Source organism: Hesperophylax consimilis, chromosome 18, assembly GCF_061612785.1.
Source record: "Hesperophylax consimilis isolate HC1 chromosome 18, BYU_Hcon_1.0, whole genome shotgun sequence".
Lineage (NCBI taxonomy): Eukaryota > Metazoa > Arthropoda > Insecta > Trichoptera > Limnephilidae > Hesperophylax > Hesperophylax consimilis.
The window spans coordinates 26,131,472-26,159,013 of NC_142853.1; the positions used below are offsets into that span (position 1 = coordinate 26,131,472).

At 33.1% G+C, this 27,542-nt stretch overlaps 1 protein-coding gene across 10 annotated transcripts in view; it reads left to right on the forward strand.

Moving 5' to 3' along the window:
* The window catches only part of LOC149415566 (apoptosis-stimulating of p53 protein 2-like), a 693,728-nt gene that overhangs the window by 641,246 nt on the left and 24,940 nt on the right, over positions 1 to 27,542 (forward strand). For all 10 annotated transcript variants that reach the window (XM_089642762.1, XM_089642764.1, XM_089642763.1 and 7 more), the window contains one exon: positions 12,867 to 13,063. In XM_089642762.1, the coding sequence (XP_089498888.1) occupies positions 12,867 to 13,063 (197 nt within the window). The remainder of the gene's footprint in view (positions 1 to 12,866; positions 13,064 to 27,542) is intronic.

The window sequence follows — 27,542 nt, forward strand, 5'->3', positions numbered from 1 at the left end:
AGCCTTTAAAGGAAACGACGAATTGTTGTGTGGAGAAAACGTCCTTCGTTCTTTTGGCAAACGTTCTGAATCCTGGACGGAAAATCTCTATCAGGCGCTCTGGCGGCGGAAAAACTAAACAAAGAGATGAAAACGACAATTGTTTCCGGTTACGACGGATCATTCTGAACTTTTTTCAAAGCCTCGGATATGGCAGAACTTCAGAGCTTCGGTTGAACCTCCATTTTCTTTTAATGTATTTATTTTTATACTTACACGATCATACAATGTACAGAACTTCGTAGGTGGTGGAGGATTTTTGTTTTGCTTTGGGAGTGTGATTTAAAAACGAATATGTATAATGTCAAAGGCAAGGGTACTTTATTAATTACTCTCAAAGGCTCAACGCAAAAAAGACAAAAAAAAATCACTTTTTCAATTCTTAAAATATGTGGCTAAATAAAGCCATTGAATATAACAACTCGTTCGTGGAAATTGTTAATGAAATTCGAACAAAAAATACATTTACGAAATTTACAGAATATCTCCCTTTTCAGAAATTTTCGAATATTTTAAAAATTTTAATAGCTGGATGTAGAGACTGATAAAAAATAGGCCAAAATGAGATAAAACTGAAGAAAAAAAGTCGATTTTAGAGATAACGTAGGTAGGTGTTTAACGGTTAACGGAGAAAAAAAAAGACTGCTTTCACGGAAGCTAACGATATTTTGAATAGAAATAGGAAAGTAATTAACATTCTACGTACGCTACGACTTAAAAATGGGCTTTTTACTTTCATGTTATTATTTTTAAATCAACGTTACGAAGTATTTATAACTTATTTAAACCAATGTTTCATCTTTCCTTTTATTTCTGTAACTACTCAGAAAATATATAAATGCAAAGTTTTTTTTTTAATGCCATCGTAGATACTTCGTTAGAAAAATAAACTTTTCACTAGATAAAACGTTGTTAAAGATTATTATACCATCTCAGTAAATACTAAAATATTGTAAATCTTATCACATACATTATATGTATAAATATGTAGGTTTATAAAAATCAAAATCAAAATATATCTCTACTGATTTAATTTTTCATAAATAATATTAACTTAATTAAATAATAATCCATATGATATATGAGTAGATCCATAATTATATTCACATTAAAGAAAAAGAATTTAATTAAATTTCAAATGATCGCACATCTCCCAAATTCTGTTGTTTCCAAAACATAAAGCCCAACTTACGCATTAATAATTTCGTGTTTCTTTAATGTCGTATAACGTATGATGAAGACCGTATCTTAACAGCAGTGCTCAGCATAACATACTGATGTACTCGTAAGGGGAATTAAAATAATGATTTCGTCTACCCGGAGTATATAAAGTGTAAGGAGGTATATTTCTATATTCTATTATTACGTATTGTGCGCTTAGGGATCAAGCAATACCTTTCAACGCGAGGCAGAGAGGAGAATGGAACAATATTGCGTATTATTACAATACAGCATTAAGTGAATTGACTGCGAACGAAATATTCGATACGTAGAGCTTATGCTCTTTGGAGAATCCGTAGTCGCTTTGTTAGTCGAAATGTAATATGGCAAGTAAATATACAAATACATGCATATTATATTACGTACGTGAATCTTATAAAACATTACTTTGAGCTGCTGTTTAATTCTCTTCTACAAAATCCTATTACAACTAGATTTCTGAGATTTAAGTATCTATTAAATATCGTCAGCGTGGAATAAGCATCTTCTTGAGAGGAAAGACTGCGCGGCCTTTTTCATACAAAACTTAAATTTGGATTCTTGTCATAACTGAAAAATTATTTTTTTAGTCAAAATTTATAGCAAATACATTTTAAAATTTTGTGCTACTGTATTTATTTGCATTTTAAATTATGAAATATCTGCCATTAAAAATAATAGATTTTTTATTATTTAGGTAATTATTTGCGAGTGGTAATAATTGATTTTTTTTAAATTGCTTGACGTATTATAAAACCATTCACATAAATCTGCTATCATTAAACCAATATTTTAACGGAAGATAGGTTGATTTTTGTGCAGAAAGTATTAATAAATCTTTTAAACGTCATATACATAAAAATAGTAGATGGGTAAAATAAAATCATATTTATAAGTATTCTCAATGAGACATAACCACATTTTAATAATGGCCTGAAACGATTGTTGCAGAACTTAATAATTACAAATAACATCACAATACCAAGACCTGGTAGCGTTCAAAGCTATTTTAAAAGAAAAACCACGAGAATCATACCCTAAAAATTTTTACTCAAAGTCGAATGCTCATACCTCTGCACCACGGAGATCGTCAAGTTAGGTAAAGATCAATTCGGAATATCAGCAAAATCTTAGTTTTAAAAAATTTATTTTGTTAAACCAACAGTTTTTTTAAATCTATAAATAAAGAACTTATAATAATCTAATGACAGATTTTCACATAAACATCAAATTATAACAAAAAACCAAGGACGAAGGTTTCAGAGAATTTGAAGAATTCATCAAATTTCAAAGTTAATTTCCAAGTTCTGTGAAAATCCTATGGAAGTTCTATTATTATATCAACATGGGATAGTTGCTTCACAGAACTGAAATAATAATAGAACTTCCACAGCCCTTGAAAATTAACTGTGAAATTTGATGAATTGTTCAAATTTTCTAAAACAACCAGTCCTAAGAGTTCAGAACCCGTGGTCTAAAATATTTACGAAAATTCAAAATTGTAATATTAGATAAATAAAAGATATAAAAAAAAATAAATGACAATTTACAAAAATAAATTATCCTCCCTACATTACCAACAGCAATCACTAATATAACCTGCAACTAAACTGAACAAATGTTTATAAAATGGTGTAATATTAGTCTGCAACTGAACAGGATTCTAAGCAACAACATGATAACTTGCAGTATGTTATAAAAAAGTATTCAATTTTAGCTAGGATATATTTTTTTAATCGTTCTTGAATTACACGAAAAAATGTCGATATCATTAAAATTCTTATAAAATATGTTACATGCTCTGATTATAAAAGCTTTTAGTCTGTAGTTTTTCTCTTAGTAGAGCTTTTAAAAAATATGAAAAATTGACTTTTTTCTAGTTCTCGAGCTTAAGATTCTAAAATTTATCTCAGATAAAAAGGAAAATTATAATTTCATTAACCGTTTATGAATTTACTAAAGAAAGCAGTATTTTTCTAAATGGCGCAAAGGAATGGCAATCATTTATCAATCGTAAAAGAGACTAGTAATCATAATTATTCCCCACCCAAATGCATTAATTAATATATTTCATGTAACAATTCGATAATTACTAAATATAATGGAATTCTTCAAGAATTGAGACCAATTAATCAAACGAAAAAAATGTCTACACATTTATAATACAAATTTTGTTCCATCCTGAATTCGACAGGTCGGATTCATATCTCATTACACGCCATTGAGACGTCAATGATTAGAATGGCTATTGAGTTGCTATTACGAATACAAATGGATAGCAATACTGCCAAATTCCCAGTGTTCTTAAACAACCCATCAGACACCTTTTAACTAAATTAATGAGCAAGCAAAACACGTTTCTGTGTTCATTGTACTCATTTTACGCCATTATTTCATCTTATAATCCTCGTGACATTTATAAAAAAAACATCTGCCTCATAAATTCTCCACTTTAAAATATTATAAATGTAAAAAATATTTTTACACCTACCATTTCCATACAAATAAAAATATTTTATGTCCTGTTTGCAGGTGGTTTACTGTCAGTATTCAAAATGTTCGGTCGGGTTTATTTGACGTAGGTATTTTGGTTGAATTGTCTTGTTTATGCGAGTATAAACCACCTGTACCTTGTCGTGCCGTTGGAAATTTCCCTATTTATAGATCCTGCATTATGACTACCAACGGAATAGATGTTTTATTTTTACATTTGAATACATTATTTTACATTTATTTTTGTTAAAATGCAATCTTCCGAGATAAAGCGGATGAAACTACACTGTTTGAATTTTATTCCTAAAGCTTTTGTTGAATGTTTGTTTGGAGAGAATAGAACAGCAATCAGCATTTTCTCTAACTCCTGTTGAACTTCATACATTTCTCGGGATTTACCAAATCTCAATTTACTGAACTAACATCTTTGTTCTTTGCTTGAAGTTCATGGGTTAGAGGGATGATTTTGAATATTATAGATTTTTACACAAATAACGTACATTTAGATTTCGTCAAAATACTTACGGTGAAATTGAAGCGATTAACTGAGATGGGAGGATTTTGCAGGTGTCTTTGATTTATGTAAAAAAAGGACACATTATTCCAATATAAGTATAACTACATAAAACATTGTTTATTTGTCATATTCAAAACGCCAGCCATAAAACATAACCTATAAAAATAAAAGCTTCGAACGCAATTCAATTGTTATTATTCCCCACACAAATACAATAACGACGATTACAAATATTTTATTATATTTTTTAATCCCTTTTCGTTCGGTTAATAAGCTTAGAACAATTATCTCTAGAACACTGGAATAGTGGCTGACAATAGTGACATTTGTCACTGTTCCGTTTGACAGTAATCCCCGAACTAATGCCGCAGATGTACCGAATAAAGGTTGACAATCCCCAGATAATGAAGCCTTCTGATTCAATAGACAATGGACAAATGTCGGAACTAGAGAAACTACCACAAAATGTCTTAACATGATGTTCAACGTGAAATATGATTGCTAAACAGCGTGGATTCCTATTGTTGAAAGCTAAACTCGTAGAGGCTCTGACGACATAAATCCATTAATTTTTTTGTTCAGTAAAATATTTGTATTTATTTAACGCATAAATAACAGTAAGCGCCTGGAATGTATTCTATATACTTATAGAGGAAGGTTCTTTACGAACATCTAAGTACGTGGTTAGGTACATGATAATTATGTCAACAGCCAAAGGTTCTTTGTTACGGTGAATAGAAAGAGAAAAGCTAAATCTTCTTTGACATGAAAATGTTGTATTCAAGGAGATTTTATTCTTTGTGTTTTACACCCGACTCGTAGTATCTTTCACAATGGGAAAATCTATGGGTAAAATCACTCGATATGCACATAAATTCCACGTTCTGTTCACAACGCTGGCTCCCGTATTAAGGATCACCATAAAATATCAAAATGGCTCTCTTAATCCTTATTCACTGCCACGCTGCATTTAATCCTGTAATAGAATAGTTTTATATACAGTAGATTTACTATTTGATAGTCATCTTAAAACCACACTGTCCACATTCTTACGCAACTGTATTTACTGACCCTTGATAATAACAGGTCAGTTGACTCGCTTTAATTTATTTAATAATATGTTACAAGATTCCAATAGCCAAAGCCAGCAACCATTAATCTCACTCCCAGAAACAAGGGGCTCGACTTACACCGAAAGTGCGTTGCTCCGGATTAGATGAGAGATTTTGGACTGCTATTCGACATAAAGAGCGATTACCTTCGGGTTATATTTTCCATTCAGTTTAAATCAGGGAAACGTAGTCAAACAACGTAGCCGCAAGGTCAGGCTAGTAATGTGTACATTGGGGAAGGTTCAGCTAGTTGGAATTAAGTTTGGGAGTAACGATCAATCTTCATCAAAATTCATTTTGGTATAAATTTACCCGAGTGACAAATTCAAGGGTCTCCTAATTGCTTTGCTTAAATGCCTTCATAAACTTCTATTAAACCAAGAAGCCATTTCCCCCTCTACATAAATTACGCTCACCTTTAGCGAAAACTTACTAACTGTTATGGTATCAACTTAATCCTTTGACATTTATGATGAATGGCTTCGTTATATTAATTATATTGTACCAACCTTTCACTTACCTATACCTGTTCACCTATCAGACATAAGCAGGGGGAACATGACGCTTCAAAATCTCCGGGTGATTACTCGGGGTTCCTTCCATATTGAAGCTTTTGATAAAATTGGTTTTTCTCAATAGTTTAGTTTAGTTCAGTTGATGTATCTCTCTCAGGCATCCTCAATTTCTATTTATTTACACATCAGGAACATTTATTTTTCTCCAGTACAGATATAATACGCGATAAAAGCTCCCGATGAAAAATGGATTTCTGAAGATAACCCACGGAGAAGCTTTTCTTTGAAAACAATGTCCGCAGATTTTTCTGAGTTCCGCCGAGAATCCCCCGGGACTATTGTAGCCGGCCAATACTGTCTCCAATACCACGATCAAAACACCCACCCCTTTATCCACCCCAAGCTCCATACAACTGCTAAACGTATCTAAAAGTATATAAAATAAATCTTAAACTCGATTCGATAATAGCTTTACGGTTAAGGTTAGATTATAATTTAATTGAATTTAATAAACATAATTTGATGAATTTTTGAGGTATTTTATTCGGGTGTGTTTCAAATCGCCTTCAATCAATCTAGTGTCTTAATGAATTATTCTTTGTTAGAAAATTAAAATACATTTATTTATAAAATATATTATGATAAAACTATACTAACAGACCGAGCCATTAGTCATAATAGACCCGATATAGTTTTACATGACAAAATTAAAAAAATAACTTATATCATTGATGTCGCTATTCCAAATTCCTGTAATATTAAAAAATCTGTTAGTGAAAAAATAAGAAAATACACAGATTTAATGAAATAAAAAGAATTTGGCATTCTCAGACTATAAAAATATTACCATTCGTTATTTCGGCTACTGGCATTATACATAGATCTCTCATTAAAAATTTAGGCGTATTAGATCTATCAAATAATTTATATATAAAGATGCAAAAGTCGGTCATTTTGAATACATGTAGGATAACAAAAGATTTTTTAAATATTTATGTTGAGGGATCAGTAGGATTTATAGGCCCTGTTAGAAGTTCTACCGAGCCGAACCCTCTGATATGAAAATATCTGGAGTCGGTGAATTATTTTCCCATTTGATCTCTGGTGAGTTGACGTGTTGTTCTTGTATTGTTTTGTATTTATTTTGCTTATATAATGCACTTACATAATGTTGATTGACTAGATGATCATTTGTGGAAAAGTGAGTGGAAGGGTTAAGTTTTTCCTTTGGGGAAGATTTAACCCGGACAACAAAATCGGAAGTTTAAAAATATAATAGATATTCTGACAGAAAGCAGGTCAGAGACAATTAATAAATTATTAAAGAGAATAATTTCATCTCAATTTGACCAACAGTTTCGTACAATTTTATAAAACTCATCTAAGTTACACTAAGACAAATGAATCATTGAAGAAGAAGATAAAAATAACAAATCTAAACGAAACATGAAACAGAACAAGACACAGAAAATAAAAAGAAAACGGTCTCAACTGGGAATCAAACCCAGGATTTCTGTCTTACCGGGACAACGTCTTTATCCTCTCGACCATTGGAACCTAAGTATTATACGTCAAATTTTTCAAAATCAGAATTAAAAAATATTATTTTACCCATATTTTTGACAACTATCTTTTTGAATGATTATATAGTTCTAAAGAGTTGATTTGTAACCTAGATGGGATACCTATTGACTTTTTTATTTTATTTTCAGTGTCTTGTTCTATTTCATGTTTCGTTGAGATCTTCTTCAATTATATATTACATTGATGGGTATATCCTTCAAAAGTTAAAGAAAAGTTGTTCCAATAAAAAATTAAGACAAATGTGTTTAGCAATTTAGTCTTCTTCGTCACAAGAAAGTTTCCGGTTGTAACTTAACAGACTAAAAGGGTTATTATGTGCGGGCATTTATAGGTTCACAAAACTTATCACAATGGTGGCACTGCGGATGCTGAGAGGAGGTGATAAAGGATTGTCCGTGGAATGATATTGTGACACGGTTCCAAACACCAAAGAGAAACCAGAAACGTCAGATCACGGACAGGAAGTAATCCGTCATATTGTCGGCTTGTCAGTTGTCAGCCACCGCAGAGTTTAATGTTTAATTTCCCGCGCGAAACGAACCCCGCCAAAGTTTACGACAAATAATGACCTCAGTGTTACCACCGCAAAAAACTGCAACAAACAAATAATAAATTAACAACCGGTTAGGTACTCTTATCTGAAGCGAGAAATATGAAAAATATATTTCGTTATTTTATAAATGTTTGCCCTGGGATTGAAAGAACAAAGTAACTTTTTCATGGTCCTCTCTCGGGAGTAGATTAATTTATGCTTTTATGAGGAATTTTTTTGTTTTTAAAGATAGCCCGACCTTTTCCGTTACCCTTTTTTTCTATATTTAGCCGTCCCTTAAGTAAACGTTTGATGTTTCAATGCCTGGGATCATGCTGAATAAATGTTGTTTTTAAGTGATAGAATAAAGAAGAAAAAAATAGATGTGGGCGTGTTCGTGATCGAAAATTCTGACCATTCTTTGCTTAAATTTCAAATACAGAACTGTGTTTCAGCATCATTATGAAATTTTCATTTCGTTTCAATTGGAAGGTGATATTATTGCAAATGTAAGTCAGTTGCGACGTTTGTCTACATTCAAATTTACATGGAAGGCATTTCTAGTGTGGATTATTTATACAGTGTTTTAAGTCAATTATTTGATTCGCAGAAGCTAAACAAATTCTTAATTCAGATATTAGTTACCTTCTCGTAACTCCGATACACAAAGTATTATTTTCGGTGAAGTATATTTTCCTTATTTTACTGTGATACTTACTGCGATTAAATAATTTTCGGAAGGAGATGCTCGGTATGTGAAAAACATTTTTGTAATTTTTTTTCTCTGATCTCTTCTGAATTTTTGTAAAAATGTTTTTTTCCAATTCTGTATTTATTTTTCTATAATATCTTTGGTGCATAATAATAATAATTGGATAATGTATTTCGCCTCAAGGGCAAATAAGTACAAATGTGATTTCTATCTACAGATGCCGAAAACACTTACATGGCATGTCACGATTAAAAAATAGATTATGATTATAGTAATAATAATATTAGAATGATTTATATAGCGCCGTTTTTGAGAAAAATCGCATCAGGTTCGCTGTACAAATATTTTTATGATTAAAATAATGATGCGATATATTTGGATATGATTTGAGATTTCCACGGTCAAAAGTATTATCGTGATTTATTTTAAGTGTGTTTTCTTTAGCCAAAGTTTCGGACAGCGTTACAGTATCCATCACCAGGGCAGATGTGTAATCGCTGGAAATTAAAATAATGACGTAATATAATATTTATATACCTATCCTAAATGTAAAAAATATTGTTTCTAAGAACTCGTTGACAAAGTCTTGCAGTTTGTCGGGACTTTGATATAACATCTAACATTTGGAGAGAAAAATGTAAGTTTACGTGGGTTTTTAAACAAAAAAGTTAAGTTAATCGAGTTTTCATAGTTATTTACAAAGTAAGACTTGGGACTAATAAACTGTATATTTTGATTTTATTTATATTTACGCAATAGCTTGCTATCAACTCCAAAACTTGTACAGCGCTCTTGAGATGATTTTGCACAAAAATGGCGTTATATAAATCATCCAAATATTATTATTTTTGAATGTCTGAATAAATGTGCGTATGTTTGAATGAAGGTGTATGGTAACTTCAATTGTGTGTTTTTGTTTTAAAGAGTAGTCCCAAGCAGAGCTCGTGTGTTCATCATCACGAGACATTCCAATGGGATGTATGTAGTATCTTGCTTGTGGTTGGTATAATATTGATAGGTAAAAATACACAGAGAAAAACGATCTTTTTAAAAAAGTAACTGCATGCCAACTTCCTGATCAAATATTAGTCGTTCAAAACATATTGAGAGCACGTATTGTTTTCCTAATGGATATCATGACGGAATGCGTCAATGAGTATGTCAATATCCATATCAGTATTTGTATGCACATGTGTTTTGCTGTCCTCATAAAACACTTACTTTTAAACGACTGATACCTTGCTAGGAACTTTTTTAATTCATTCCTCAGAGTTCTGCAGTCCCATTTTTAATAGGAATACTAGATTTTTATTAAATTAACTTATTAATTAGTAAGTTTTCTCCGTATAGAATATACGAGCACATATTAAAAACAAAGTTTTAATAAATACTTACGTCGATTATAAAGGTACATTGGGTATTATTTATTATTATACATTAATAAAAATTATTATACAAATGAACAATTTTTCTAAAATAGAAAAAAAAATTACTTCGTAAATATAATACAGGGTTTACCAATAAGAAGTGTTATTTTGATATTCAATCGTAAAATATCAATGGATTCGTTGCTTGTGTGGCACGTAGCGCCGTCTTGTTGAAAGTAAACGTTGTCCAGATCAATACCATCCAATTCCGGCCATAAAAAATCATTAATCATCTCTCGATAGCGCAATCCATTCACCGTAACTGCTCCAGCCTCATTTTCGAAAAAGCAAGGTCCAATGACTCCGCCGGACCATAAACCGCACCTAACAGTCACACGTTGAAGATAGAAAGGCTTTTCAACAATAACTCTTGGGTTTTCCGAGCCCCAGATGCGACAATTTTTCTTGTTGACGAAGCTACCGAGGTGGAAATGGGCCTCATCACTCAAGATGATTTGCATTTGATTCACTCAAGTGAATTTTAATAATTTCAATGCGTTGTTGAGGCGTGTATCGTTCCATTTTTATAAATGACGTAGTTTATACTTGTGAAATATTAAAAAATGACAGCTTTAAAAGTAACATCTACCGAAATAGCGGGCTATTCAAAATAACACCTCTCATTGGAAAACCCTGAGACCGAAATTAAAGCATCTCAAATGAATGAAGGAATGGGAGGTAGCTCCCCGACTGAATGGAACCTCATTTCCTAATAATATCGAATCCCTCTGTGGGATTTCTCCCTGATATTGAATATCAGGTGGTGTTTTTTAATCATCAGCTTACGTTACCACAAAAAGCTCTTATTTTCCGCTGCACGACGGTGACATTTCCCATTTTCCGTGATGTATTGTGGCATCACGCCCGTTAATACTGCTCGGCACTCGGTTGAAGCAATCTCCCGGCGAGTTTTACCTATACCTTACATAAACAGATACAAACACTTTACAGGTACAACAGGTAGGTACTCGATTAAAAGGCTCTACAACTCATTTTACTTGAATTCTTGCTGTAATGAGTTTTAGCCATCGTCGCCTTGATACAACTATCCACAATAAAGGAGCATATTGTTGATAGTAAATATTATGCATTTGTAAAGGTAATAGGGAAGATGCAAGTGGGTTGACACAAAACCTCCTAGATCACAAGGCCGGGGCACTGAAGCAAATCAGCCCCCTCACTTGTATGAGAACCTTCAAAAAATGTATTTTTTTTTACATTAACTAAAACATTCAAGGATGTTTTAATTTAACAAGAATAAATTGAAAAAAAAAAATAAAATGAATATTTTTGTAAAATCCTATACAAGGTAGGAGGCTGCTTTGAATGAGTTTCCCGGCCTTGATCTAGGAGCTTTTGTTTGTATGCAGTGGAAATGAGATCCCAGATGCGTATACTGTGATCTGATAAGAATGTAAAGTAATTAATAAGAATAAGAAAGGGACAAATTTGATTCATAGTCTCAACCAACTTTACCATTGTGTCCTAATTATTTTACGAATTTTTTGTCGATCTTATATTTGAAATTCAAAATTAATAATACTTTCTTGAACTAATTTTTCCCATATTTTTGGCTACTATCTTTTTAAATGATTCTGAGGGATTTATTTGTAATCTAGATAATGTCTCGGATAAAAACATCCGATTTTTATTATTACGGGACAACTATTAAATGTTATATTAAACAATTTTTAAAATGGGTATTCCATCAATTTTGTTGTTTTAAAACCCTATTTTAATTAGGTTTCATGATAAATCAACAGAGTGACAATTCAACACACTTTTAAAAAGTGATATAAAATCATTGAAAAACATTTTTTTTTAAATTTACCTAACCTAACCTAACCTACTTAACCCAGTTAATAAAGTTTTTGTTTCATAACTTTCCATGACTTTATATAACTTTTTAAAGATGTGATAAATTATCATTGTGATGATTTATCCGGTCACATTTTAATCAAATGAATATGCTCAAATTATCGGACAGAAGGATTGGTACTGACTTGGTATTTCTATATAAAATTCTAAATGACGCATTTGATAGCCCAAAATTATTGGCATTGATAAGCTTTCGGATTCCACTACGCGATACTAGAAGTCTGGATTTATTTCAGTGCTGAAATTCTGGGACTAACTACCACACACATTGACCAGAATATTTAAGGGGGAAATAATTATTCCGATTCCTGTGGACATCCTCAATTTATCACAAAATAAATATAAAAGATTGTTACTGAGACATTCAGTTATGTACCGTATAACTTTACCATCTATTATGTAAATGGCCCTAAAAAGCAGTGGCGGCTCGTGAATTTTGGGTGTACTAGAGTGACAATATTACAAAAATAGCATTATTGATGTTGTTGTAGCTGAAAACATTTTTTTTGTAAATTCGGCCAAACTGAAATTTTTAGAAAATCTTTATACATAGAATTTTCTGAAAAAAAAATATAGTTTTGGACCAAAGAACATCTATAATGTCGAATTTTTCAAACTTAGCGCTCTAACACACTGAAATGCCACGAGCCGCCAATTCTAAAAAGGGTGTCAATAATAAAATAAATAAATGTTTATTTTAATTATATTATTGTATTTGTTATGTTTAATCGTTGAAGACAATATTAGAGATTCTCTAACGAAAACTTGAAACATTTCTGAAATGTTTCTTCCATGAATTCCTTGCATCGTAGTTGTTAGTACTCTTAGTTAATAATTATTTATTTCGTTCGTTGCAGCAAGCGATCTGGAGTCCATCCGCGCCCTGTTCAATGAAAAGGAGAAGGAGCTGTCCGTGGCGGTGGCCAAGGTGGAAGAGCTGACCAGACAGCTGGAGGAGGTGCGGAGGGGGCGGGGGGGCGCCGCCCCTCGAGCCCCGCCCCGCCCGCAGCCGCCCGCCGCCCTTGAGCTCGACAAGCTGCGACGGGAGCTTATGGTGAGCGTTAGTCCAACCAATATACATATTATTTTTTAACATTTTGCCTACAAGTCCAAGCGACGCGATAAGTTCTCATCGATTTTCAGAATCCTTTCAGTTATTTATTTAGTATTTTTCTCTCTCTCGATATTGGTTATTGAATCCACAAATACTATAAGAGTACGATAAAGTATATTGGCTGAAATTATTTTAAGAGGAAGTTGCAAGCCAACAATTTGTTTATTCTTGGTATGCCTTATATCGTCACGAATATAGGTAATAGGCATTAAAATCGCTTGGAAAACGGAGTCTAAAAACACACTATTTCAAGTAAAAAGGAGTTTTTATTTATTTTGTAGACAATTTTATAAGAAAGCAAAAAAGTTAATCAAGGGAAACTGTCACAGATAACTTAAGCCATAATATTGTATTTTATAAAGTTGTTTCATTTATGCGTTCATACATTTCTATTGAAAAAATACATTGTTAAATAATTAATATTTATATTTTATATTGAGTAATTAAATTTTTTATTTGATTTCTACTCGAGGGAAACGATACGAAAAGCTTTAATTTATCTGAAGCTTATTTTTTGTATTCATAATGTAAACCAATTCGTAGTAAAGATTAATCGAAAATAGTGATTTAGCATTAGGCTTCGCCTTAATCGGTAGGTTGTAGTAGATACCTAATCTGTAGAAATATTAATGTAACAATATTGTTTTGTCAATAAAAATTATTAACCTGAACACAGGTTTGTCCTAATGAGGTTAACAATTCTAACCTCAAAAAAAATGCAGAGAAACAATGAAGAATAGTATTACATAGTGGAAGATACTCTTCGTATCACCCTGGTGTAAGACCATCAATCAGAATTGAAAAGTTGCTTGAACTGGTTTTAGGCGTATTTGGTGACCAGATCTAAATAGCCAGCTACCTCCCCGCCTTCTTCTTCCCCATCTCCTTCTCCCCCCACTACCTTCAGCCTCACAACATACCCCAATGGGGATCCCAAAGTCTCACTGACTCCAGACGATTGGGAGCATTTGGGACGACTTGTGCGGTTTAACATAAAAAGATTATCAATGAATAAATACGCTAGAAGTGGACAATAAATTGTTAGTACCTACCTACCCTGATCTATGGCAGTGAGGGTTCCATCATAAACCAGGACAGTGACAATTCAACACACTTTGAAAGGTGATAAAAATAAAATGAGAATGTTGGGAATCAGTGTGATGGTTAGTTAGTTAGTTAGTGATTAATTTAAGTAATATTTCGGTTACGTAAAATAATGCTTGTTTTTAGTAAAGTTTGAATAAAATATTTAATTAAAATATGGAGTTGGAATTTATATTCCACTTCGTGCAACGGTAAACAGTTGCTTTAAAGGCCAGCTGAACGCATTACCCGGTTGTGAATATAGTGATGGGATTATTCCAGGTATTATGACTGAAACAAATGCATTCATCACAATCCCTCGGGACCCAGTCAACCCAGTGATGGTAAATCGTAGCCATTAGAATAATTACCTCGGTAACATTATTACGTTCGTATAATTATCGTTATTTTACGACGCTTATTAATGTCACATTCATTAAAATTCGTGAAATTAATTAAATTCGTGAAATGCGTTACATTATTAAGTTTTTGCTTTTTTATGGTAGGTGGACAGATACATCTATTTAAAATCAAGCTTTTTTAAATTATAGATTTTTTAAATTTTAGTGTACAGTTCCGCTTTTCATCAAAAAACTCCGGTGTAAAATATTATGGATTTAAAATGTATGTTCATATAGATTAACAAACGCTGATTCTGATTATATAAGTTTTACTGTTTTTAAATTACACGTAGAATTTATAAATCGTCATTGAAAAGTGAATAAAATAACATCACATTACAACATCCTGTTTGGTTGATAGGACTGAGTCTGTTATGCTAGTAACGAATCAACATTTTATTCTGAAAGAATGCATTGTTGAATGAAATTCTTAAGAAGAAACACCAAATTGTTATCAAACTTACAAGTACAATATATATTAAATTTCTAGCAATAATTTATTACGTTACCTAAATTTAACACTTGTACTTGCAGTTGACCTAAGTGGTAAAGGGGCATTTTTCTTTTTGGTTAGTTTGATGGTGTCACAATATTTTCTTCGTAGTAATGCGGGTTTTGAAAGACGGAAATTGTTTATCAGGAGCGGTCACGGATGGATTTTTGCACATTGGTAGAGTACAATAACTGTAAGTGAAGAGATACCGATATTTTACCTTATGTTCTCCGATATTAAAAGCGATTAAACTTAAACCCCCTTAGTAAGCGTCAAATAGGAGATATGTAAATACGAATTTAGAGGGAGCGCGCTAGTATTACAAAACGATGACAATCAAGCGAAAATGATGAAAATGTTCAATAAAACACGAATCGTTTGAAATAGAGCAAAAATCTCTCAAGAAATGCTTTAGTTGCATTTAAAGATACACTGTGAATTATTTCATGCTTTTTCATATTAAATAACAGAACAAAACATATTTTTAACAATTTTCGGAGCTAACTTTGCGATTTTTTTCTATCGAGGGAATATAATATAATTAACGTTTCGGCATAACAAATGTATAGATATTATCTTCAAAAATAGCACATATTATTTTTGGAGCTTAAAAGCTTGAAGAGTTAACGAAAAACTTGTTATAAATCGGTAGAAATTGAGAATTCGGGGGCTTAAGGAATTAAAAACTTCTCGAGTCTCGACGCAGCCGTCCAAATTACAGTGCATATTGAAATAAAACTAAGGCTTTTTTTAACAAATCTTTTACAATTATTTTAACTATTAAAACTATAACAATAAAAAATATTTAGTGGTATTTAAGTTAGAAGATCATTATTGATTAAAAAAAGGACTGGAGTTTCTTATTACCGAGAATGTCTGTAGTGAATACCTTTTCACTTTCTATTAATGTAACGCATTTAACTTTTTATGTACATGTTTAATGTATAACATAGATACATAGTTATACATACATATATAAATCTGTATACGAAATGATTTTTTAAAGTTATGAATGTCGCCGAGTTCCGTGTTGTCGATAAAGCAGTGCTTCACAGTTAGAATGTCAACTTCAAAACTGCCAGATGATGTACGATGTGGAAGATAAAACAGAATGCAAACCAAGATTGAGATATTGCGTCAGATGTTTACATGACCGAAGTAACCAAAAGAATATAGATTGTTGGAATAAATCATAAAAGGAAACTGGAAAGAAATTCACTTACTAAACTTAAATATCGTTTCTTTACTTTCTACAGGAATGAAAACTGATAAAAAATACGTTTTTTTTACAGAGCAACGCGAGTATTTTATTAATAAACCAATCGAAAATAATTGAAGAACAATATTATATACATACGTAGACAACATACGTTAACAACATTGAGCGAATACAAAAAAAATTCTACGTTTTATAAATTTTAAATTAAATATCCCTGTCGAAGACTTAAAATACAATTTCTTATTAAATACTCTAAAAATACATACATTAGAAGGTAGACGTAAAATAAACGATTTAACGTTCTTATTCAAAATACTTAACTCTAAATTCGACTGTTGTGAACTCCTGCAACTTATAAACATACATACACCCACAGTAACAACACGACAAAATTCAATATTCTACAGCAGCACACATAAGCGTAACTACATTGCCCACTCTCCGATACAACGACTTCACACCATGGGAAATCATTACTTGGGTGAGGTTGACATATTCAATACCAACTTGGCAAGTTTTGTGGATCATTTAAAACATTTATTTTAACAATACTCCTAAACACATCATGTAAACCAACAAATAGCTGTAATTTTCTGTTTTTGTTTCTTGTGTTTGTATGACTTGTTGCATAGCTTTTATCAAATGTAATTTTATTCTTATTTTTTATGTTTGAAAGTATTTGTCAAATTAAAATTATACTACCAACCATGTAAAAGCCCTCTGGGCGATAAATAAATAAATAAAATAAAATATTACATGATGAGAGTATTTTTTCGAGAGATTTAGGATTTTTGTCTAAGGTCTAAAATTTACAAATGTGTAACTGAAAAAATGTTTGTACCTTGTCACGTTGTGTTTTATTTCTACGTTCCCCTTTTTCTTACGTTTATTGCGCCACCGACATCAATTTTTCACCCCGAGTGAAGCCGAACTGCTGCAGACTCCAGCATTAAGCGAAGGGGTGAAACGGAGGGGGGAAGGAGAGAGAGGGTAGTTCTTCGCAGCACTCAAACCATAATGGAAGCCTAAACCCTAACTGCCGCACAATTGCGGACAAACTAAACTGTCCCGGAATCATTTTTTATTCCCACTGAATTACCACGGAACATTATTATTGCTCCCCAGTGTCACTCGGTTACTCCATAAACGATGTTTATGATGGCTCTAAGATACGTACTTAATAAATAGGCTCTTTAACAATCATTCGGCTTTTAATAAAACATTAACGAGGAGCTTTGTCAATAAGAACTTTGTTACAACGTTGCGTCGTAATCTGTAGATATGAATGTACCTAAACAAATACAAGTACCTGCACCTACCTGTTTATTACTTTATACGCAATTTTTTTTAAATTTATGAAACCGCACAAGAGTCCCAACTGCACCCAATCGTCTGGAGCCAGTGAGACTATGGCTATCGTAACTGGGGTATGTTGTGAGGCTGAAGGTAGTGTGGAGGGGAAGGAGATAGGGAAGAGGTAAATGGGGAAGCACCTGGCTATTCAGATCTGGTTACCAAACACGGCTGAAGCAATTTCAAACAACGTTAAATTCTGAACGGTGGTATGAGCCAGGACGATACTGAGAGTTTATTTTACTTCCAAAATTTTTTTTTTGTACTATTGTTAGTTTTAAAAACTGTATACTATTCTTATAATTTGTACTTTCTTACTTCATAAATAGATATCTTTTTATAATAGATTTTTCACAAAAACGGCGCTAAATAAATTATCCAATTATTATTATTATTCATCTTCAGTAGTTTGTCGGTTCTTCAACACAGTTTGGCGAATTCTTTGGAAAGTAAAACAGCTGTCATGCATAAAAATTAGCATAACCATCACATCTTTAAAAATTAAACTAATCACATCAATAAATGAAATCATCACATCTTTTAAATTTAAATAAAAGTATTTTTGATAAAACGAGTATCTAAATAACACCTGTTAGATTTGTCTACCAGAAAATGCTGGTAATGGTTACAAGGAAAAGAAACTAAGAACAGAAATAATAAGCGTAAACATTTTTCTTTTTCATGGTCTTCATAAAATAGTTGTACATCAATATATTACAGAGATTACAAATTTATAACACGTAAATGAGAAATGGTAAAAAACTATTGCCATAAAAAAAATAGTGCCAATACATACACAATAAGGTAATCTGTATCAAACATACACGCAAGAAGTGACATTATTACATTACATTACGATGTTACAGCTAGAAAAAGTTGAAATAGAGAAAAGTTAAAGAGAAAGAAAAGGTCATGGGGTCAGTTTTACTATTTTGTGACATGCGTCGTATTATATAGTAATATATAGTAATGTTGCTCTTTTGATTGGCGGGTTCTGATGGTAGTCCAGGAACCATGTACCTCAGACCTTGCGTCAAATCCGCTATTTCTGATTTTTTGCCGAGTTGTTTATGATGTTGGCCAAATGAATAATCGAAGTTTTCGAACATATTTGTTGCGTTCTGCAATATTGTCAAAAATACAAAAACCACGAAATTTTCTACTTTTTGATTATCACTATGTTGTAAGTTTTCAAAGTGGACTAAATTTGCTACAATTTGAGTTTAAAACCATCTCTGTAGACCGTTTCTAAAAGTATTTTAAAAACAGCTTTTCAAAACTTAAATTTGAATTTTTTTGCATTTGTAGAGGTAGATTTCTCGCTTTCGGAGCATAAAAAAGTGCACGGGATCTCCCACGAGAATAGGTTACAGAGCAGTTTGAAACATATAAGTTAATATCTTTCAACATAGGAAGATTACGTAAGGAAGATTATAGAGATTAACATATTCCAATTACCTTTGTATCTAGTCAGATTTTCAGTTTAACAAAGCAATTTACCGTGACAAATTTAGATCAGACAGTTCAACTAGAAATATCCATTTAATTCGATAATATGATAGTTGTTAGATCTTTTATTGGTCCACTTATAATCTTTCGGGGAAATTACTGAATTCATCCGGAATTTTTATACGAAAACTGAATATTTCATCTCAATATCAAATCTATTTCTCCTTTCACAAAACTTGTCGAATATGAAAAAAATCATTTGTCCCCAAGTGTTTCATTTTCGTCGCCAAATTGATTTGGGAGAGAAAGGGTCCGGGTGCGGGCGGGTGTCGGTGTCATGACAAATTTATCCAAAAATAAAACATCACGAACGGAAGGAAATCATTTTTTCCGAAATCAAACATCGATTTCGTTTCAGTTTGAGAAATTATTCCCACCTTTAGGGCGCTAGAAAACCCGAGTGATTTATACGAAATTCGATTACATTCCAAATCGAGAGCAATTCTCATTTGTCAGCTTCCAAATTTTTGGAAGAATCCCTTTTTTTCAAATGTATTAATTTAATTGAAGGAAACTTTTTTCGTTTGTTATTAATCTAATTTTATGGTAAAATCGTGCCCTGCGTAAATTCCAATATTTAAGCAGATGTTGTACTTAAAAATTTCGCAATATTAAGAAATAAGATAGAAATATCTGCTTTGAAAAGGTCACTTTTTTATAACGAAGTTCGGTGATTACAATAATTTAATATTTATGTTTGTTTTATCAACATTTCACTTTTAAATAAAATAATAATGTTTTGTTCTGTTACGTGGTCGAACGGTCCTAAGCGTCGGTTTTCCACCAAGGCGTTAAGGGTACAGTTCTTTCTAGCTAAGCTCTCATTATGCATGCTCAAGCGACTTTTCCCGCTAATTATGATGTTAGTAAATCGGAAATATTCGTCTTTTTAAAGACAAAATATAAATATACGTATTATTTTATTATCAATTTCGATTCCATGATGCTTGATCCCCCGACAGCTGAGTCCCCGACAGTTGATCCCCGGGATAGTTGTCCCATCTGCTAGTTGATCCCGCAAAGGATTCTTTTGTACTTTCTTTCTCGGAACGTTACCTTATAACAAAAGTCGATATAGGCACTTATATCTGCAGGCGTCATGTAGAAATCCGCTGGACAATTATGTTTGCTTACAATAATACCGTCTCACCGAAGGAGTATGCAGAGATAATATACCGCAAAATAAATAAATACGGCATATGTACTTGTGTGTGCAAAAAATACGATATAGGTAACCTACGTACATATAATATAACTAAGTGTCTAAGAAAGGGTATGCAGAGTGGATATACCACCGAATAATTAAGACATCATCAGCGAAAAAAAAATTCTTTGGGGGATCAAGTGTCTAAGGGATCAACTAGCAAAGAGGTCAACTGTCCGGGGATCATCTGTCCGGGAGATCAACTATCCAGAGATTCATCTGTCGGGGAATCAACTGCCGGGGGATCATCATTAACCGGGTCATCATAAATTTTGTGTATTTTCTTTTTCAGTTTTATTTTTCTATTTCTTCAAAAGGTAGAAAACGAAAATCCTAAAATATAAAAATATTTCTGAATTGATTCCAACTGAAAGCAGAGTATATTGATTCTAAAAAATAATCTCTGAACAAAATCTCAATGGAACATTTTGAACTGAAGGCAGCCTATTCAGTCTTAGACTATGAGCTCTGATAGGAGCTTTTGGCTCAAATGAAAGAATCTTATTTTCGTATCTGAATACTTGATCTTTCCACAAATAAATACGTTTACATAGCTGTAACCTAAATTTTAGTTATTTTCTTTGTAGGTAATAAGGCAAGCCAATTCAAATCTGATATTCCCGATTTCAACTTCAACTATTCACAGAATCCTTTCAAAGTCTGAATGGTATTTGTGCGAATTTACAATATGGGTAGATATTGTTTATTTTACAAGCAATAATTATTCGCCTGAAACACTCATCCACATTGAAATATCTCCCGATAAAAGATACATGACGCCAACGGGACTCGAACCCGTGTCCCTTCGATTTCCGGTCGACAGCTCTGACCACTGAGCTATGGCGGCTTATCTCTTATCCGAGAAATTATTCAATATATACTAGTGTTTCATTCAACAATTACTGCTTGTTACATTTTTTCACCTGAAACAACCAACCTTATTTTATATGAGAAAGGCATTGTAAGTGCTAACTCTCTCACTAGATGGCGTCGAGACAAATTGTCTACATTTTTAGGTGAGAAAATAATATATAACCTAAAAATGTAGACAATTTGTCTCGACGCCATCTAGTGAGAGAGTTAGCACTCACAATTTATTTTTTATACGGATTATAAAGAGCGCGTGTTAGCCTTTTCGCCGTTAATTATGTTTGTAATAAAATAACAGGGCTTAATTCAAAAGTCATTTGATCCTTCGGGATATTCAATGATAATTAAGAATTGCAATTATTGCGAATGCATTTTTGTAATAAAATAACAGGGCTGAAGTCAATAGATCCTGGATAATATTGCGAATATATTTGAGTGATAAAAAACAGGACTCACAGAACAGAAGTCAATAGATCCTAGAGGATATGTTATGATAGTGGTAACTACAATTATTGCGAGTTTACTTTTAAGAATTTAATTTTCCAATCATTATTCGAAGCGATTCGGGAAATTTCTGCGCTTTCGTTCATTTCCCCGTCAGCATCCGCTTCCGCCATCAGCCATTCAGCAGTACGCAGTATTACCATCAATCTTCAGCAGGTGCTCGGAGATGATGAGTCAGGTAGGTACCACCCCCCCCCCCCCCCAGTCTTCCATCCCTTCACCCCACCCCGTCTCATCCGACGGACAGTCGGAGATGCAATATATTACGTGCATATTTCCCGCACTTGCTGAATGGTATTATTTGTCACCGTGACAGAGAAATCGCGAAGGCAAGTGGGGTAACTTGGGATTGTCACTTTAGTTTAACTTGTGACATATGATATGAAGTTTGTCGTTTGTAACGTTAACGTTTTGAATAAAACGGGATAATACACCTCACATTTAGCACGATTTTATATGAACGGCATTGAAGCCAAATCATTGTTGAGGGGAAATTGCCTGGCAGCCTTAATGTGAAAAACATTTGGAAATGATATGTATTCAAAGTGGTGCATGATTTTTTTAGATATTTTATGAGACAAGGAATGGGATATGTCATAAAAAAATTAATTAAGTAACGTCATTTTTCATACAACTTCTCCCTCACACCGCGGCTTCAAATTGTATTTGAATAGCTTCGGGCTTTTTTTGTTCATGCCTTTCAATCAGTTTTCTCTGTCTGAAAATGAACAAACAATATTAGTATTGTCTTATATTTTGACGGGGCCTAAAGTTTTAAAGGCATTTGGAGTGCAACATCTTAACAATTCCACACTGAAAATCTGTACAATTGGGTTGTGAAATATGTCATCTGTTTCATCGGGAAGAATTTGGTCCCGTCTTAACCAATTATTTTCATTTCACTTCTTATAATTTTGTCTAATCATTGTTTTACTATGTATTTTGTTATGCACCACCCACGCCCTCTGTTTGCATAATAATTAAACTTGTCACATTGACATTTAAATTTAGAATTTTCGAAGATACATATCGTTAATTACCTGTCAATTATTTCCAATTCGTTTGTATTCGCACCATCCGAATGTCGCAACATGTCAGTCATCTGTTGGCCTGGCATCGATATTGCCCGCGACGTCACAGCCCGAACTATCTCCCCCGGCTCCTAGCACCCGGCGGTGCGGCCAGCTACTCCGCGCTATCAGCGCAGTATTCCTCTGCCAACTGTGTTGCACATATCTGAACGCATCTGTATTCGGATTTGGGACGGGAAAAATAGGGTCGATCACATCGGCTGTCACAGCCAAACGATCTCAGTCCAAACTGGATAGTAAAACAAACTGCCCGACGCAATAGAAACGAAACTTTCGAACGTCGAGGGAGGGAAAACGCCGCCGCGTTTCCCTAATCGCAATTTCATTACATTCCTTTTCTGTGATCAGTTGCGTAGCTGAAATATAACTTTACACTTAATTCACGTTATCAATCGAGGCTATAATCACCCGTTATAGCTAGTTTTCAGTGTAATTCATTAGTTCCTAAAATTCCAGAATGATCAGTCCCTCCTTCATTTGGTCCAGTGCGCCCCAAGTCCTATCTTACTTCGAGAGTTTGATAAGTGTCCCAGTTTCTGATTTCGTAAATTTCGCAGTGGATGGGTTGTTCCTCAACTATTTCCAAGCTAGTGGGGATTTCTGGAACTATTTCTTCGATTTGTAGAAAGTGTTACACGACTGTAAAATGTTTCGCTTTGTGTGGACCCGTATGAAGTAATCACTGCGCATCATCCTCTAATGGTATGTTCTCGTTACTGTGTGAACTTTGAACATAATTTAAACGGGCTTAAAAAACAAAATTATTTAAAAAATCTTACCATTCATAAATTTTAACTTCTTTTCAATATTTTATAATAAGCCATATTCTAAAACTTTCGGTAATTGTTTGGTTTCGGTTGTCTCCTTATTGTACCTTTTTAAAGTGACTGCTCAGAAAATTCTCATTTCTGATCACAAACTGCCTCCTGTTTTATATTATGTTTTAGTTTTAATATTCTTGTTTTGTCCTGAACTACTGTTATTATTATTCTAAATTTTGTCATCACTTTGTATAAACAGTGTATTTAGTGATATAATATTAGATCTGTATTTGGTAAGGCACACTGTAGGAATAATTTTAAGAACCACAAATACTGAATTACCATTTTTTAAGTTTGTTATACGAGTAGTTAAGCGCACTTGAAGTGAAATGACACTAAACTGCGCTATGTAAATGCCATGTTATTATTATTATTATGAAATACCAATTCATTCAATTTGAGTTTATTCTTTTACGTTCCTGCTTATTGTCAAACAGAATTTTTCACTTGTTTATACCGTTATCAAATTGCATTGTGCAGTGTGCACATCAAGTACATTCTCAATATCACACTAAGGAATTTTTCTAACCGTGTTCCTCAGTGTACATAATAATTTATTTTTTTTTTCAAATCATTTATTTTGCCTTCTGCAATATAATCTGTTTTGTTTATTTCACCATGGAGAATCATATTTTTCATTTTTTACAATTTTTACCCGTAAATCTGAACCTTATCAATGCATACCTTATATTGCACATCTATTAAATCTATTAGTATTATACGTATTTATGCCCACGTTTATTATACAAAGTGTTAAGAGAAATACCTAACTTACTTGTAACAAGTGATTTCTGAGGTTATTTGGAGTAAAAATGTAGCTAACATTTTGGTCTCCGGTGATATTTTTTTTAGGATTTTTTTCTCCAAATAATTTCAGGAATCAACAGTTAAAGTACGTCAATACTTCTCTCAATACGCTGAATAACCTATTCTGATATGGCTTGAATACATTCTGACTAGAGTAATAAGGCAAATTAATATGTCAAATTAATTCAAGTGCTTTTATTTCTCCTCTATTTCAGTTCGCTTAAGAGTTTGTCAGAAAGCCATGGATACAATATCCCGCCTTGTACAGTACTGTTGTGACACTGTAAGTTCCATAAACATCTAAGCACGATGTCTCCTAAAACAGAGTAATAATAATAATGATTTCCTTCCGAAAATTTGCATTCCTGACAAAGGCAAAGTCGCTCCTACGGAAGTTAACCTGCAAAGGGCAAAGCTTTATGGGCACTTAAATATACAATCGGCGTGTTTCATATTTTGTATAACCATCCACCAGCAATCTGCCATACTCAAAACGGCAGCATATTTCTGGAGGTTGAGGCCACTGAAAAAATAATCCCTAGAGGTGTGATCTATATCGATTTAAAAGAAAATTGGTTGCGCCAATTTAGATTTCAACATCTTAAGACTCCTAGGTCCCAGAAATGAAACAGTGAAATTGATTACATTTTCAAGTGCGCTCCGGAGTCGATCAATCAATTGTAAATAGTTACTTCAATTTACATCATTGGTGAGATTGGCTATCGCTAATTATATTCACTTGGTCAATTGAAGCCATTGACAATGTATTTAAACTTTCAATTGACGCCATTGACAATGTATTTAAACTTCCAATTGACGCCGTTGACAATTTATTTAAACTTCCGATTGACGCCGTTGACAATGTATTTAAACTTCCAATTGACGCCATTGACAATGTATTTAAACTTCCAATTGACGCCATTGACAATGTATTTAAACTTTCAATTTACGCCGTTGACAAATTATTTAATCTTCCAATTGACGCCATTGACAATGTATTTAAACTTTCAATTGACGCCATTGATTCTATCTATCGAATTCAGTTTCATAGCGGAACGAAATTTGCTTTAGGTACTTATAATTGTATTATGTCGCGATTGTCCAGAGTTATGGAAAATAAAATCTATATATTGTGAATGTATTTGCACACTTTAGGTACTATTTATGCAGACGTCAACAAAGCAACTAGAACGAAAATGTTGACGGGTGGATGAAGTTCCGTCAATATCACTCCAATGCCCGTTGTCAATGACAATAACACATTGACATTTGACATTTGTCGTCTCCGCACCTTTAGAGGCTGAGAACGGTAGATACTCTCACTGTCGTCCTAGTAAAAGACCGCCATTCGGAATCGAAACGTTCTTTGAAATTGCTTTAGTTGTGTTCTATGACCAGATCTAATTAGTCAGGTACTTCCTGACCTTAAACTACTTACCGTCTCACAACATCCCCATGTGAGATGCCATAGTTGGGAGCAGTTAATGTCACATCTGCATCTTCTCTTCGGTGTTCGGAACACACTCTAGCAGAGCAGTCTAGCTGTACTTTAAAGGTCGAAATGTCATAATAAAACAGGACCCCAACAGGCGCCGGCGTCACAATGGAAGCTCCCTTCTACAAGCTTTTAAGTTAACTACGTTTAAGCTTGCGATGGATGGCTTATAACATAATAAGCCCGCAAAGTTCAGCACTGTAGCTAATATCATTCTACTTATCTACTATACTTGTTGTTTGGTTGTGAAGCAAAGCTCCAAAGGGTGGGCCATTTACTCTTAAAGCTAATTTTGACGAAAAGCTATTTCCTCAATCGTGTTTTTAAATATTATTTCTTTTAATAAAACTGTACTTTTCTGCTTCGAGATCTACTTCGTTTTTCATTCATGGAAAGCATATTCATTGCGTAAATTGTATCCTTGTTGTCCTGAGACTTGCCTGAATCATTTATTTAAACTCATTTTCATTTTGTAATTCATAACCGATTGAACAAATTATTGATTTTCCTGTTAAAAACGGGATTGCAGATCTTTAACGAATGAATTGACAGAGTTCATAATAGAGTATCAGTTAAAGCGAATGTTTTATGAAGACAGCGGAACACAAGTTATTGATATTATCGCTTTCCCTCTTGATATTTTCGATATATTCTGAATAACTAACATTTTATCATGAAATTGGTGTGCTTTTTTAACAGGATCATTTTTCTCCGTGATATCTGAACTCTGTGACTTAAAAACCCATATATTTCATTAATTGAAAACATTTTCTCAAATGTCATTTTTTAATTATTTTTATGGACAAAAGTTACAAGTAGAGTACTACCTCAATTTTGAATACTATACCTGTTTTGAGGTCTACATATTTATATTACATTATTCTATATCTCCTTGGGCGTGTTTATTTTAAAACCTAAGTAGTGTCCTTTTCTTAAATTCGCTGTTATCTAAAAATTGACAGCTGGCGTAAATAACAAACGTATAAACCGTAAATATATCTACGTATTAATTTCTTGCAAAAACAAGAAAATCCCTAGAACGGTTCGGTATGGCGAACTTAAAATTGTGCAGCTCTTCCTAACTGAATTTTTAAGGTCAACGCTACTAGATTACTTTCAGTTCGTAGTGTCTTTTACATCATCACATACTGAGCTTTGAAACAAATCTATGGAGCTGGTAAAAAAGCTGTCGCGACGTCATATTTTATCCGCAAAGAAAGAAATTGGTTTGACTGAGGATTAAATCCTCCTCCCCAGAGGCTAACAATTGCGCCAAACCCCGATTGGGTAGGACCGACATTTATATCGTATATTTAACTACTGTAATTTCATCCAATTTCAGAGAAATACGTATATATCCGCGTGTGTGTTCATGATTGCCACCAAAAATCAACCAGTAAAATAGATATTTATCCTCACTATAAACATTTATTTTAATTTAACAGAGGATTTCACCTTCCTATCCAGGAACTGAAGTCGACAACTCTATTAAACTCACCAAATGTCGACATTTATTTCGTACATTAACTGCTAATGATGTTGTCCGATTTCAGAGAAATGCATATGGTA